A 14,931-nucleotide genomic window follows, 5' to 3' on the forward strand; every position below is an offset into this window, starting at 1 on the left:
TAGCGTTTCTGACGACACAGGCCTGCTTTACAGATCCAACCAATCACAAACTTAATACAATTTGAGGGCGGGGAATACTAACCCCGCCCCTTTTTGAATGAGACCCGTTTTTAGAACCTAGTAAAAATATACTGAAAAATACATAATGACAAAATTACAAAAAAAGAAATATACATTTTGTATAAAAAGAAAAAATAAAACATGAAAAAATACAAAATAATATGTAAGCATGATATATAATAACCAAAACATTGGAAATAAAAATATATAAATAAAACATAAAACAACACTTAAATACTTAAATGCTAAACAATTCAAAAATAAGAATGATAACATTAATACAAAACTTTATAAACATTAAAACATTCATATATATACACAAAAATATATACAAAAAAATAAATAACATACTTACACACTATCACATACATACTAAAAATAATATGTAATAAATATGTCATATAAACATGATATAAACATAAGCACTGGAAATAAAATAAAAATAAATATAAAATAAAATAAAATATAACACAAGCTAAATTAAACAATATTAAACACTAAAATGCTAAACGTTACAATACACATAGAATATCAATTAAACATATTAGTATTAAACATACTAAAACTTACAAACTAAAATAATAATAAAAAGAATGAAAACATACTGAAACCTAAAGGACATATATTATTATATTATAATATATCAAGGCTGTTCCAAAACTTTCAGCCAGCCTTTTTATGATATAGCACATTTAAGGTTTAATACAATTATTTCTGGGGAAGATAAAAATGTGTGGTAATATTAGCATAGTGAAAACTTACTGCTGGGATTGTTGGGACACTGGAGATGGAAAGCAACTTAACTTCTTCATCTGAACCAGGGAGGACATTCAGGCCCTGCTGGAGCTGCATGTGTTCATGGCTCTCAGCCGTATCTCCTGCAGGGCAGGTAGAGCCGTGCCAGGTGTGTTCTTTAGGTGTGTTCACTGAGCCTGGTTTCTAGAAGCTCTTAGTAGTGCTGAACTAGCAAGTTTTTATGCCAACAGAACCTGCAGAGGGGTCGTATTTTGACCTATACTCAAAAAAAAAAACAAGCACTAGCACTGTCCCAGCTTGTGGACCACCATGAACCTCCACATTGAATGTGTAAAAATAAATAAAATAAATAAGAAAATAAAGCTTAGCTTTGCTGGGCTTCTGTTGGCTGCAAAAACTTCTCAGTGGCATTTCAAAAGTAGGAGTACTCATTATTATATGTTAATAAACTATTATATTTCATGTACCATATCATGTGATCATGTGGTGCAGCCCCGGTTCTACACAGCTTTTCTAATATAATGTAATATAATGGGTAGACATGTTGATAGACATATATTTAAAGCCAGAGCTAATAACACTGGCTAAAATTGATGTATGAAGTAAAGAAATAAAAATGTTGCATGTGTCTTCAAGAGAAAATTATGCATTATACTATTTCCTACAGTGTATTATTTATTAAATTATTAAATGAAACACAAAATACATGCAGAGGGGTATCAGGTTAAGTCTGCGTTAAGAGAGATTAGCTGCTACTAACCAAGTTAGTAGCTTGCTTAACAGCTAGCTGTTAATGCTACAAATTAAATAAACAAAAGGATTACAAGCCAGAAACACTAAGCAACAATTCACCACAGTTTAGCAAACGTTACCTTGTGGAAGTCAGTTTAATTGTGTTTAATTCATCCATATATATTCCATATATACAGAGATGGAAAGTAATTAATTACATTTACTCAAGTTACTGTAATTGAGTACATTTTATGAGTAACTTTTCATTTTTAAAGTTAGGTCATTTTTTAGGTCATTTTTAAAATAGGTAATTTTATTTTTACACAAGTACATTTTGACACAAGTAATTTACTTTGCTACATTGGAAATTTCCCAATTACTGAGGAAAAAAATAAAATGCTGGGAAAAAAACAATTGTCTGAATTAAAAAAAAAAAAACAAACGTGCTCGTGCGTAGAATAACGAGGCAATAACAACCTTATGCAATGCAAAATGTGCCATGCCCTGCCGGACAGAGCTGTCTGCTTTCAAAACTTCCACATCAAACCTGAGAAAGCATGTGTTGTAAGTATTTTTATCTTTAAACAATCTGCTTAAATGTTTAAAAAAAAACATGTAAATAGCAGTTAAAGCAAAGCAATGGCAAGTTAAAATATAATAATGAACTGTAAAATGATAAAAATACAGTTTATAGTCACCTATATGACCATAACTTTTTAACAGTAAAGACAAAAAATGGATCATAGAAACCTATGCCACTAAAAATGTTTTATGGGCTGATCTGAACAAATACTGCCTGAAAGGTTTTAAATATTATGTGGAATAATATTTTATTAAAAACAATTTAATTTATGATTTGTTTTTACTTTTTTACGTCAAATAATTAAAGGTAACCAAGTAACTTTTACTCAAAGTACATTTTAAATTGAGTACTTTTTTACTTTTACTCAAGTAGATTTTTAGAGGGGTACTTTTACTTTTACTTGAGTAAAATTTTAGCAAAGTAAAGGTACTTTTACTTAATTACAATTTTTCAGTACTTTTTCCACCTCTGCATATATATCATGTTCACACTGACAGGACCTGTCGTACTAAGCCAGAACTGTCTGCTGCTCTTATATGATTCAAAGACTCAATTAGAAATAAGCAAGGAGATATCTTCACGTTGTACAGCAAAATGGGTATTTGTGATTTTTTCAGAGATACTTCAAAAAATAGTTGTTGCAAAAACAAAATTTGGGAACCAGCCCTGATGTGGAAGTTGGTGAGTTAGCAATGCTAATGGCACAGTGGTGATACTATTGGCATGGTGGTGATGCTAATAGCATGGGAACAGAGCCAATACCACACTAATATTATAATGTTGTAGTCACCATGCTAACGACGATACTAACACTGTGGTAGTGAGGTTGGTTGAAGCTCACATACAGTAACTAACTAATGTACAGGGTGTGCCATGACTGCAGCTTCTTTTTTTGTCAGTAAGTGAAATTTTAGGGACTTTTTAGGGAAGGACCACAACTTTAAACATCAGTGAGAGTTAGACATGGAAGGATAGTTGTTGTTTTGTATTTGACCCTGTTTTTTCCACCATTATCATAAGCACAATGTGAGGATTACAACACACTCAAAACAGCAATTTAAACACTTCGAACCAGCAACTATTACATCTCAATCTATTGTGTGTGTGTGTATGTGTGTGTGTGTCTGGAAGATAGAGTTACATAAGATGTGTTTTTCTGAGCTCTAAGTTGTAGTTTTTCCAATCCATTGTGTATTAAAGAGACAGACAGACCATAATAAAGCATTACTGTTCTTACTGAAAACGCTCTGATGTAATCGTCCACGCAACAATAGCACACAGCATTTTCCACAGCAATCTTCAGTCAAGGCCTATAAATATAAAAGTGTGAGTGGAAATATTTGCGGAAACCATAAATCAGAAAAAGTAAAATACAATAAAAGGAAAATGCAGTGTTCGTTATATTTACCTTTACTCTCATTTCATTGCAGACAGTATAAAGGTAGTTCAAAGTTCATGTTTTGTCTGCTCATCTCCTTTTTACAAAAACAGTTTAGCAAAATTATTTTAATGTTTTGGTACAACATGACACCTTCAATGGGTCAGTTTTAATGATTATAACACTACTTACAGTACCATCTTCTAGGTGGGTGGTTTTAATGTTATGGCATAACTTACTGGACTACCAGGGCACACATTCTTAGTGTTGTTTTGGAGGAACTCAGAGCGGTTTTAATGTTTTGGCAGAACGTTAGGCAGAGGAATATGACAGAACACCTTCATAACGTTGTTGTGATGGCACAAAGGGTGGTTTTAATGTTTTGGCACAATTTACATATCACCACAGGACACCTTCATCTTGTTTTGGAGGAATGTGGGAGTGGTTTTAATGTTTTGGCGATCCTGTAATTTGTGCAACAGCATTAAAACCACCCACCTTAACTCTATTAGACCCTGCATCCATTGTCTATTACAATGGACATCATGTATTTTTAATGCTATTTAAAACACTTTTTAATCATGTTTTTTATTGTTTGGGGATTATTTATGAAATAAAAAGGTCAATATAAAATAATACACATAGGTTCCCAATGAAATGGTAATAATAAAAATGTTAAACTTTTTACCTAGTTGGTAAACAATTGCTATATAGATTTTATAATAGAATATTAGCGTCTTCTTTTTGTGCATTATATATAGAAAACAGCATTTTTACATTTTTTCCCATTACTGGAGATAACTCGGGCCATATCAAAACTAACCATAAAAAGGTGGTTTTAATGTTATATCACAACTTACAGAACTAACAATAAATGGGTGGTTTTAATGTTATGGCACAACTTACAGAACTAACAATAAATGGGTGGTTTTAATGTTATGGCACAACTTACAGAACTAACAATAAATGTGTGTTTTAATGTTATGGCACAACCTACAGTTATATCAATAAATGGGTGGTTTTAATGTTATGGCACAACTTACAGCACTAACCATAAAAAGGTGGTTTTAATGTTTTGGCACAACTTACAGCACTACCACGGGACATCTTTGTATGGTTGTCCTGAAGGTACCAGTGGGGTGGTTTTATTGTTATGGCTGATGAGTGTAACAGAAATACATTAGGAGGAGAAAGATTCGCTTTCTAAAGAACCGATTCACCAAACTGAATCGATTCCCGTCGCTGCTTCACTGAGCTCACACTGCGTTTGAGGCTTGGGGTAATCTCGCGAGATCCGGAGCATCGGAGAGCCGCTGCTGCTGGGGGGCTGCTGCTGCTGCTGCTGCTGGATCCGAGTGACGGAGGCTTTGGGGGTGGGGGGGGCATCATGAACATGTCGGTGTGGTGGGGGAGAACCGGGACGCTGCCGATGGCCCACAAGGGGAGGACCTGCACCCATCACCAGCTGTAGATAAAGGATCCTCGCGCTGCCTCCGTTTCTCTCCATCCTCGAGCTGCGTTGCAATGGACCAGTGTGGATGCGCAGCGAGCCTGTGATTTCATGTGTTTCCTTTTTTTTGGCCTCCGTGCATCCGTGCATCATGGTAGACTGCAGAGCCACAGCGAGCCGGCCCTGATGCCCAGCGCCGCCGGGATGCGATGCAACACGGCTGGGATGCAGAGCCACCATCGTCGCCTCCTCCTCCTTCTCCAGCTGCTCGGATGCTCAGCAGTGGTTTGAGCATCACCTGCTTCTGTTGTTTTTTTCATGCGTTTTGATTGATTGTTTTGGCCAGCCTGAGAAAGAGAGAGAGAGAGAGATAGAGAGAGTAGCCTAGACGTCAAGACCACCTAGACCATCTAGACCACCATCTAGACCACCACCAACAAAAAATAACAATAATCAGACACAGCTCTCAAATGATGGACGAGGAGACGATGACCAAAAGCGAGGAGCATCAGCAGCATCAGCATCAGCATCAGCAGCATCATCTGAATTTGCAGAAAGCCCTGCAGCAGTGCGAGCTCGTGCAGAACATGATTGACATCAGCATCTCCAGCCTGGAGGGTCTGAGGACCAAATGTGCCACATCCAACGACTTGACACAGAAGGAGATCCGGACTCTGGAGGTAAAGTGAGAGAGAGGGGGAGAGGGTGCACATAGATTGTACTCAGCATCCAAACCCCCCACAACTCAGCCAATGTGATAATGCAAGGCTCACATGGGTGGAACGTGGGCTGAGTGGGTTCCATGTGGGTTTAAGGTGGGTTCCAGGTGAGCAGTGTGTTGTTACTGGGTCTCAGTTGGGCTTTTTAAATGGGCCCCATTGTTACAGCCAACCCTAATCTCCCATCTGCACATGGGATCCCAGCAAGGCCCCTTGTGCAGTGTACAAACCATATGGGGCCCATCAATAAAATCCATATGTGGGCCCCACATGAGTGGAATGTGGGCTAGCTTGGTCCCAGGTGGGTCTTGGGTGGGTTTTAGTTAAGCATGGGCTCTCAGTGGGTTTGTAGCTATGTGTGCTGTTATCAGAACACAATTGGACCCAGTTGGACCTCCCAAATGGGCCCAATTGGTACAGCCAATCTTTATCTCACATGGGTCCCATCTAGGCCCCATGTGCATTGTAGAATCCATCTTTTTCTTGACTCCGCTGAGATCCATGTGGGCATGGGCTCTGAGTTGGTTTGATGTCCCAAATGGGCACTTTCATTATAGACCACCCAATCTTGCATGGGTCACATTTAGGCCTTTATATGTTCTGACATTCATATATGTGGCCCACATAAGTGGAGCATGGGAAAGGTGAATTTCAGGATGGTTCAAGATAGACATGGTCTCTGAGTGGCTTTGTAGCTACATATGGTGTTAATGGGTCACAGCTGGACCAAGTTGGGTTTCCCAAATGGTAAATCTCCCATGGTTCCAATTTAGCTAGGCCCCATATGCATTGTACACTAGCTACTGTTGGGCTCACATGGGTGAATTGTTGACTAGGTGCGTTCCAGGTGGGTTCCATTTGGGTTTTAGGTGGGCTTGGGCTCAGAGTGAGTTTGTAGGGACATATTTGGAACATGGGGTAGGTGTCTTCCAGGAGGGTTTCTCTGTGGGTTCCAGGCAGTCATAGGCTCTGTTTGGATTTGTAGATACAAGATGTTGTTACTTTGACTCACCTGCAGTTACAACCCACCTCAATTTAATGTACAACCCAGTGGGCCCCTCAAACAGGCCCCATATAGGCATGCTATTTAGCAACTAGCACCTAGGCAACATGATCATATGGGGGCTATGGGCATGTGTTCTGTGTGGGTTTCTAGCTAAGTGTACAACTCAGTGGGCTACCCATAGAGGCTTTTCAGTGTCATGACTCCTAGGTGGGTTCCTGGTGGGTATAGGCTCTGTGTTTTGGGTTTATAACTCTGTGTGCTGTTATCGAAACCCATTTTGGCTTCCCCAATAGGACCCAAACTTTACAACCCTCATTAATCTCAGTGTACAATCCAGTGAGCTACCAATACAGGCCCCACATGGGCATGTAATCTAGCAAATAGCACCTGGCAAAAGCTAGCCAACATGAGTGGAACATTGGCTAGGTGGCTTCCAGCAGGGTTCCTAGGCCAGTCTCAGATGGGCATACAGTAAACTCTGTGGGTTTATAGCATAGGCATGTTATCTAGCAACTAGCACTTAGTACCCAAACTCTCCACCACCCAGCCAAAATTGGTGGAAGCAGGGTTCCTAGGCTGGTCCTAGGTGGGTATCCACTAGACTCTATGGATTTTTATCTATGTTTGTTGTTACCGAGACCCAGTTGTGCTTCCCAAGTAGGACCCAATCATTTCAGCTCTCAATAATCTCAGTGTACAACTCAATGGGCGACCTATACAGGCTGACATGGGCCAACATGTTTATGTGAGACTCACATGGTTGGAACATGGGCTTTAGGTCTTCCAGGAGAGATCCTATAGGCTGGTTCCTGGTGATCGTAGGCTCTGTGTGTTGTTACTAAGACCAAGTTGTGCTTCCCAAGTAGGACCCAAACATTACACCTCAGTGTACAACTCAGTGGGTACCAATACAAGCAGTACATGGGCCAACATGTTTATGTGAGGCTCACATGGTTGGAACGTGGGCTCTAGGGCTTGCAGAAGAGATCATAGGCTGGTTCCAGGTGATTGTAGGCTCTGTGTGTTGCTACCAATACCCAGTTGGGCTTCCCAAAAAGGACCCAATCATATCAGCTCTCAAAAATCTCAGTATACAACTCAATGGGCTACCCATACAGGCTGTACATGGCGGGAACATGGGCTCTAGGGCTTCCAGGAGAGATCCTATAGGCTGGCTCCAGGTGATTGTAGGCTCTGTGTGTTGTTACTAAGACCAAGTTGAGCTTCACAAGTAGGACCAGTGTTGGGAGTAACGGCGTTAAAACTAACGGCGTTACTAACGCCGTTACTTTTTTTCAGTAACGAGTAATCTAACTAATTACTATGACTGTAACGCCGTTACCATTTCCGACACCCCGTTACTGCACGTTACTTTTGCAGCTCTATGAACTTTTTTTTATTACTTCGCTTTGCCCTGGTTAACCCCTCCTCTGTCCGGTGAACTTAAGCTTCTGGCCGCTGTGCCTGTGGTTTGGCGTGGTGAAGTCAGGCACAATTGTGACGATTTGCGTGCTCTAATCAATTCAGTGATTGCCGTGGACAACCCAAGTTCCGAATTAAGGACGTTAAGCTCTTTTTAGCTGCTCCGGTTGTGCTGCTGCTTTCTATTTTAGAGCTTAGATTCTCTGCCCGAATCCCACCTGACCTGAGGACCGACATCAGGCTCCTATTTTTATTTTATATAAAGCTATGGTGTGATAATCACAATGTTGCTAAGTAACCAATTATTATTGTTCACTAAAGCGAACGAAATAGCGAAAATTGAAACATTTGTGTTAACTGAATCTAATAAAAACGGTAATTAAAAGGAAAAACATAACTATCTCGAACTGTATTTTGTGTTTATAAAACTAACTAAAACGAACTGAAATTACTGATAGAATACCCTCATTTTTGTGTTTAATTTATTTATAAGCGCTGTTGTACAGCGGAGTTGTACAGCGGGAGTTGTTGTGCCGAGCGCGCGGCACTCGTGGTCCGTTAGTTCTTGTGTAAAGCGCTCGCGCTAGCAAGCCCACCCTAAAATGAACAGAAAAAATAAAAACAAAATAAAATTAAACTATAATAAAAATGAAAACTGTAATCACGTAGCTCTGGGCGCACGTGAACGCCTCCGCGTTTGACTTGCAGCATTGTGTGTAGCTGTTCTTAAAAATCATTTAAATTAAATAATAGTTCTATGCTTCTATGTTACAGTGTTAATTAACATAATTCTGATTATATTTCGCTCATTCAATCAGCCCGAAAACAGACAGTTTATGGGGCGGATCGGGTCAGGCTCATAATGACAGTTTATGGTTCGGGCTTGGGCAGAATGTGCACGGGCTCCGGCTGGGTCGGATTTTTTGGGCACGATCTAAGCTCTATTCTCTTTTGGTGAAGCTGTTATATTAATACCATTTTAACGGGCATTAAATTGTTGTTTTTGTCCATTATTTTGTTTTATATATACATATTTCTTTTGAGTGTGGCTTGGTTTGTTAAATTTCATCCCCAGAGGCGTTTTTCCGCTTTTTTCAGTATTACAAGTTTTAGTAATTTTCTTTGGTTGTGTGGAGAATTTCGTTTTATTTTTTTGAAATTCGTTAGATTATATTTTTGTCAACATTTTGGGTTTATTTTCGTTTGTTATTTTTCTAATAATAATAGTAAATGCATAATTGATTTCCTTTTTTTGACGGGCGAATAATAAAAAGTAACGCGATAGTTACTTTTACTGGTAACTAATTACTTTTATAGTGGAGTAACTCTGTTAGTAACTCAGTTACTTTTTTGGAGAAGTAACGAGTAACTATAACTAATTACTTTTTCAAAGTAACGTGCCCAACACTGAGTAGGACCCAATCAAGGGAGCTACCCATACAGGCCCCACATGGACATGCAATCTATAAACTAGCACCTAGCATCTAGCACTAAGCACCTACCACACTTGAAGTGCACTTGAAGAAGAGGTTAGCTGTGAATCCTTATGTACTGTAAATGCATTGTTTTTGTTGGAAAGGGAGATGAATTGAGCGCGCGCGCACGCTTGCACAAGCATGAGCGAGCGAGTGAGCGCGCGCGCACGAGAAAAAAAGAGGCAGGAGAGTGGAGGGGCTGCAGTGAGGCTAGAGCGCGCGCGTTCTGCAGGTGGTGGTGTTGTATTAGGGGTTGATGGTGGTGTATATGTGTGTGTGTGCGTGTGTATTTTAATATGTGTGTGTGTGTGTGTGTGTGTGCATCAAACATGGAGACCCTCATCATCTTTTATAACGCAGCACACAGACAGATTGTTAGATAGGTTCGTTCTGTTATGTAATGCTGTTGTTATTATTAAAGGTTCTAGATCATATCTAGACCCCATACGATGACTACCCGAGCTGGGCTGCGTGTCCAGTACCTGCTGGGGGCAGCCCTCCGATCCGGGGGCGGGTGGGCGTGCAGGCGCGCGGCCAGCCTCCTCCGCCGTGGGGGCTTCCTTCCACCGTGCGTCCCAGACGCACGCACACACGCACGAGCGCACGGACGCGCGCGCGCACTTGTGTGCCCACGAACCGAGCTACTATAATAAGTACATGTACAGAATATATAACCTGTTAGCACGAGCTGAGCTATTGGTGTTGTGTTCAATTACCCTGGTGAAAAAAAAAAAAATACTTAATTGTACTTAAAACATATTGAAAAATGTCTAAGAATTCTGTAAATATACATATATAACAGATTTATGAATTTACTTAAAATATATTAAAAGTACATTAATATTATGCTTTCATCAAATGTCTTTTTTAAAAAGTACAATATAGTGTATTTAAAAACTATACACATTAAAAAACTTTAATGCAATTTAATATACTTCCAAAATATTTATTTCCACATATACTATTGTACATTTTTAGAAAAGTGTGTTAAAAAAACAGCACAGTTACAGTAGTTCACTTAAAGTGCAATGTATCATGTAGCTTGTTAGAAATTAAATTAAATTACTACGTTTCAAAAAATTAAAGTAAATTTGCTACAAGCTAAAAATTGTAGTACAGTATATTAAAATATATTTTTATACCCAATAATGTATACTAGAAGTGTGCTACTTACGAAAGGCAGGACCAAGAAGCATATTTGTACTCTACTGTAAATTATAATATATTTAACATCAATTCTTCTTACATTTCTAATATACCTTGTGTATAATAAATAGTGATACAGTTGTAATACTCTGTAATTAAATGTATTATAATTTTACTGTGAGCATATTTAAAGTATGGGGTTACATACATGAAGTAGTATGTTTTAATGTTGCTTAAGTATATTTAAAATAGTTCCATTTTAGTACAGTTAAGTACACTTAGCACAATTTAAGTAAGACTTTTGTAATATTTTTGTATAATTAAAATATAAAATATATAATAAGTACAAAAAAGTTGTTCCATTTTAGCACTCTTTAAATATACTAGTTAATAATGTGGCAACAAGTATATTTTAGTGCACTATAGCATAATAATGCTTAGTATACTTTAATCTACTGTTTTATTACTAGGGTAGTCAGGGAAAGTGGAACCTTTTCACACATTATTAGTTGAATTGTGCAGTTTTATGGGTTCTATCCTCATCTGGGCACAATTACTTATGAATAATTGATAAAAAAAAAGTCACTGTACTATTACACACTAAAAACAGAGGTACAAAATAAGTACTTTCTTGTACTAAAAGGTAAACTTTTCATAATAGTTCCCCTTAAAGGTATAATATTGGTCTTTTCAGGGTCACGTGTTCCCTCTGAAATACATTGAGTGTGTACGTACTAATATGTGCTAATAAACAATATATATATATATATATATATATATATATATATATATATATATATATATATATATTTATATATAATATGTTTTTCATTTAAAAGCCAGACAATTTTGTATCAAGTTCGTGACACATATTTAGTTGATGATAATGTTCATAAACTTTATAATCTTTACTGCAACAAAAAAAACATGGGTACAAGAAAGGTACTCTATTGTACCACAAGCTTTGCACTCTATTAAGTACATCTGTACTTATTTTTCTTCTTTTGTTGTGCTAAATATATATTAGGCTACTAATATTAAAATATAGTCATAGTATTGATGGTAGGAATATTTTAAATATTTTGAGTTGAATCGTATGTTTTTTTGTTGGTCTCTGAACAACAGAGCATCAATATTTGACAATATTTTAGTTCTGAGCGACAGCCACAGGGTCTCACTGGTTTAGATCAGTTTATCACACGCCAGAGACATGAGAAGTTGTTTTGGACACTGGCCTAGAATAGAACAGATTTTTTTTGTCTCATGTCTGGTGAGGCTTATTCCAAAGAAACTACACCGAAAATATCTGGACAAAAGTGTTGGGACAACTGCTTGTTATATTGCTTTATATACAGCTCTGGAAGAAAGAGACCACTTAAAAATTATGAATATAATCAAGAAGAAGATGGATGATCACAAGCCATCAAACTAAGCTGAACTGCTTGAATTTTTGCACCAGGAGTGAGTAGCATAAAGTTGTCCAAAAGCAGTGTGTAAGACTGGTGGAGGAGAACATGATGCCAAGATGCATAAAAACTGTGAATAAAAAACAGGGTTATTCCAACAAATATTGATTTCTGAACTCTTAAAACTTTATGAATATGAACTTGTTTTCTTTGCAATTATTTGAGGTCTGAAAGCTCTGCATCTTTTTTTGTTATTTCAGCCATTTCCCATTTTCTGCACATAAATGCTCTAAATGAAGATATTGTTATTTGGAATTTTATGAGAAATGTTGTCTGTAGTTTATAAAATAAAACAACAATGTTCATTTTACTCAAACATAAACCTATAAATATCAAAATCACAAAAAATATTTTTTTCCAGAGCTGTACAGTAACACAACCTAAAATAGTTAGAATAGAATGTATTCATTAGAAGTGGTTTCTGTTGTCCACAGACGTTTTTATCTATGATGTGAAATCACATCATATTACATGCAGATTGCAGTTTGATGCTATGGTCTGGTCTGAAACTCCAGCTGTGCTGCATTATGCAGCTGGACTGAGGTTCTGGGAGTAAGTGACTTCCTCAGCATGTCCGGATCTTCACAGTTCCCATCCCAAACCTTACAGGAATAAACAGGACGCTGTATTTTTGCTGATTCACCGGATTTACGCTGATGTTTTCCTCTCCAGACAATTTTTTTCATTTTTTTTTTACTTTAAGAAGAATAGTTTATTTTGGTCTATTTTCATACACAAGGCACGCCGGATTGTAAGGTGCTTTTTTAGCGGCACTAGTAAGGAACAGGGGTGTTGCTGTTTTTTCTTTCTAAGTCAGCAGGTCTCACTGCTGGGGGGCAAGATTTGTAAAGCTAAGCTAAGTTAAGTAAACAAAACTGTAATTCTTTAAAAATGTTAATCTACACAGATTTCTCTCCTGGAAATTGTTAATTTCGGTGAGTAAAGCGCTTCAGTTTACAGTCCACCATTTACTGTAATCTTAGATGTCCAGATTTCCACTAAGGCTGGAGCATTAGCATTAGCAACAACAGCGCTACACTGAGGAACCCTGAGTGTTCCGATAAACCAGGGTAAACACGCAGACTACAGGCTGATAATATTCACTTCTGAGAGGCGGAATGGCTAGTGCTTAGCGGGTAATGCTAATACTGCTCCAGCAGTGAAAGCAGGGGCTAGAAGCAGACTATAGGCTGATAATACTCACTTCTAAAAGAGGCTGAATGGCTAGCGCTTAGCGGGTAATGCTAATACTGCTCCAGAAGTGAAAGCAGGGGTTAGAAGCAGACTATATGCCGATAATACTCACTTCTAAAAGAGGCTGAATGGCTAGTGCTTAGCGGGTAATGCTAATGCTGCTCCAGCAGTGAAAGCAGGGGTTGGAAGCAGACTATAGGCCGATAATACTCACTTCTAATAGAGGCTGAATGGCTAGAGCTTAGCTAGAAATGCTAATACTGCTCCAGCAGTGAAAGCAGGGGTTATAATCAGACTATAGGCCGATAATACCCACTTCTAAAAGAGGCTGAATGGTTAGCGCTTAGCGGGTAATGCTAATGCTGCTCCAGCAGTGAAAGCAGGGGTTAGAAGCAGACTATTGGCCGATAATACTCACTTCTAAAAGAGGCTGAATGGCTAGAGCTTAGCTAGAAATGCTAATACTGCTCCAGCAGTGAAAGCAGGGGTTAGAAGCAGACTACAGGCCGATAATAATCACCTCTGAATGACTGAATGGCTAGTGCTTAGCTAGAAATGCTAATACTGCTCCAGCAGTGAAAGCAGGGTTTAGACGCAGACTATAGGCCGATAATATTCACTTCTAATAGAGGCTGAATGGCTAGCGCTTAGCGTGTAATGCTAAAACTGCTCCAGCAGTGAAAGTAGGGGTTAGAAGCAGACTATAGGCCAATAATACTCACTTCTAATAGAGGCTGAATGGCTAGCGCTTAGCGGGTAATGCTAATGCTGCTCCAGCAGTGAAAGCAGGGGTTAGAAGCAGACTATAGGCCGATAATACTCACTTCTAAAAGAGGCGGAATGGCTAGCGCTTAGCGGGTAATGCTAATACTGCTCCAGCCGTGAAAGCAGGGGTTATAATCAGACTATAGGCCGATAATACCCACTTCTAAAAGAGGCTGAATGGTTAGCGCTTAGCGGGTAATGCTAATGCTGCTCCAGCAGTGAAAGCAGGGGTTAGAAGCAGACTATTGGCCGATAATACTCACTTCTAAAAGAGGCTGAATGGCTAGAGCTTAGCTAGAAATGCTAATACTGCTCCAGCAGTGAAAGCAGGGGTTAGAAGCAGACTACAGGCCGATAATAATCACCTCTGAATGACTGAATGGCTAGTGCTTAGCTAGAAATGCTAATACTGCTCCAGCAGTGAAAGCAGGGTTTAGACGCAGACTATAGGCCGATAATATTTACTTCTAATAGAGGCTGAATGGCTAGCGCTTAGCGTGTAATGCTAAAACTGCTCCAGCAGTGAAAGTAGGGGTTAGAAGCAGACTATAGGCCAATAATACTCACTTCTAATAGAGGCTGAATGGCTAGCGCTTAGCGGGTAATGCTAATGCTGCTCCAGCAGTGAAAGCAGGGGTTAGAAGCAGACTATAGGCCGATAATACTCACTTCTAAAAGAGGCGGAATGGCTAGCGCTTAGCGGGTAATGCTAATACTGCTCCAGCCGTGAAAGCAGGGGTTAGAAGCAGACTATAGGCCGATAATACTCACTTCTAAAA

The 14,931-nt window shown here is 38.7% G+C and overlaps 1 protein-coding gene across 2 annotated transcripts in view; it reads left to right on the top strand.

Moving 5' to 3' along the window:
• The first annotated feature begins 4,819 nt into the window (after positions 1 to 4,819).
• The window catches only part of ksr2 (kinase suppressor of ras 2), a 183,530-nt gene continuing 173,418 nt past the window's right edge, over positions 4,820 to 14,931 (top strand). For both annotated transcript variants that reach the window (XM_049470691.1, XM_022667280.2), the window contains exon 1: positions 4,820 to 5,639. In XM_049470691.1, coding sequence (XP_049326648.1) covers positions 5,430 to 5,639 — 210 coding nt within the window. In that variant the 5' untranslated portion in view covers positions 4,820 to 5,429. The remainder of the gene's footprint in view (positions 5,640 to 14,931) is intronic.

The sequence above is a fragment of the Astyanax mexicanus genome, chromosome 22 (genome assembly GCF_023375975.1).
Source record: "Astyanax mexicanus isolate ESR-SI-001 chromosome 22, AstMex3_surface, whole genome shotgun sequence".
Lineage (NCBI taxonomy): Eukaryota > Metazoa > Chordata > Actinopteri > Characiformes > Acestrorhamphidae > Astyanax > Astyanax mexicanus.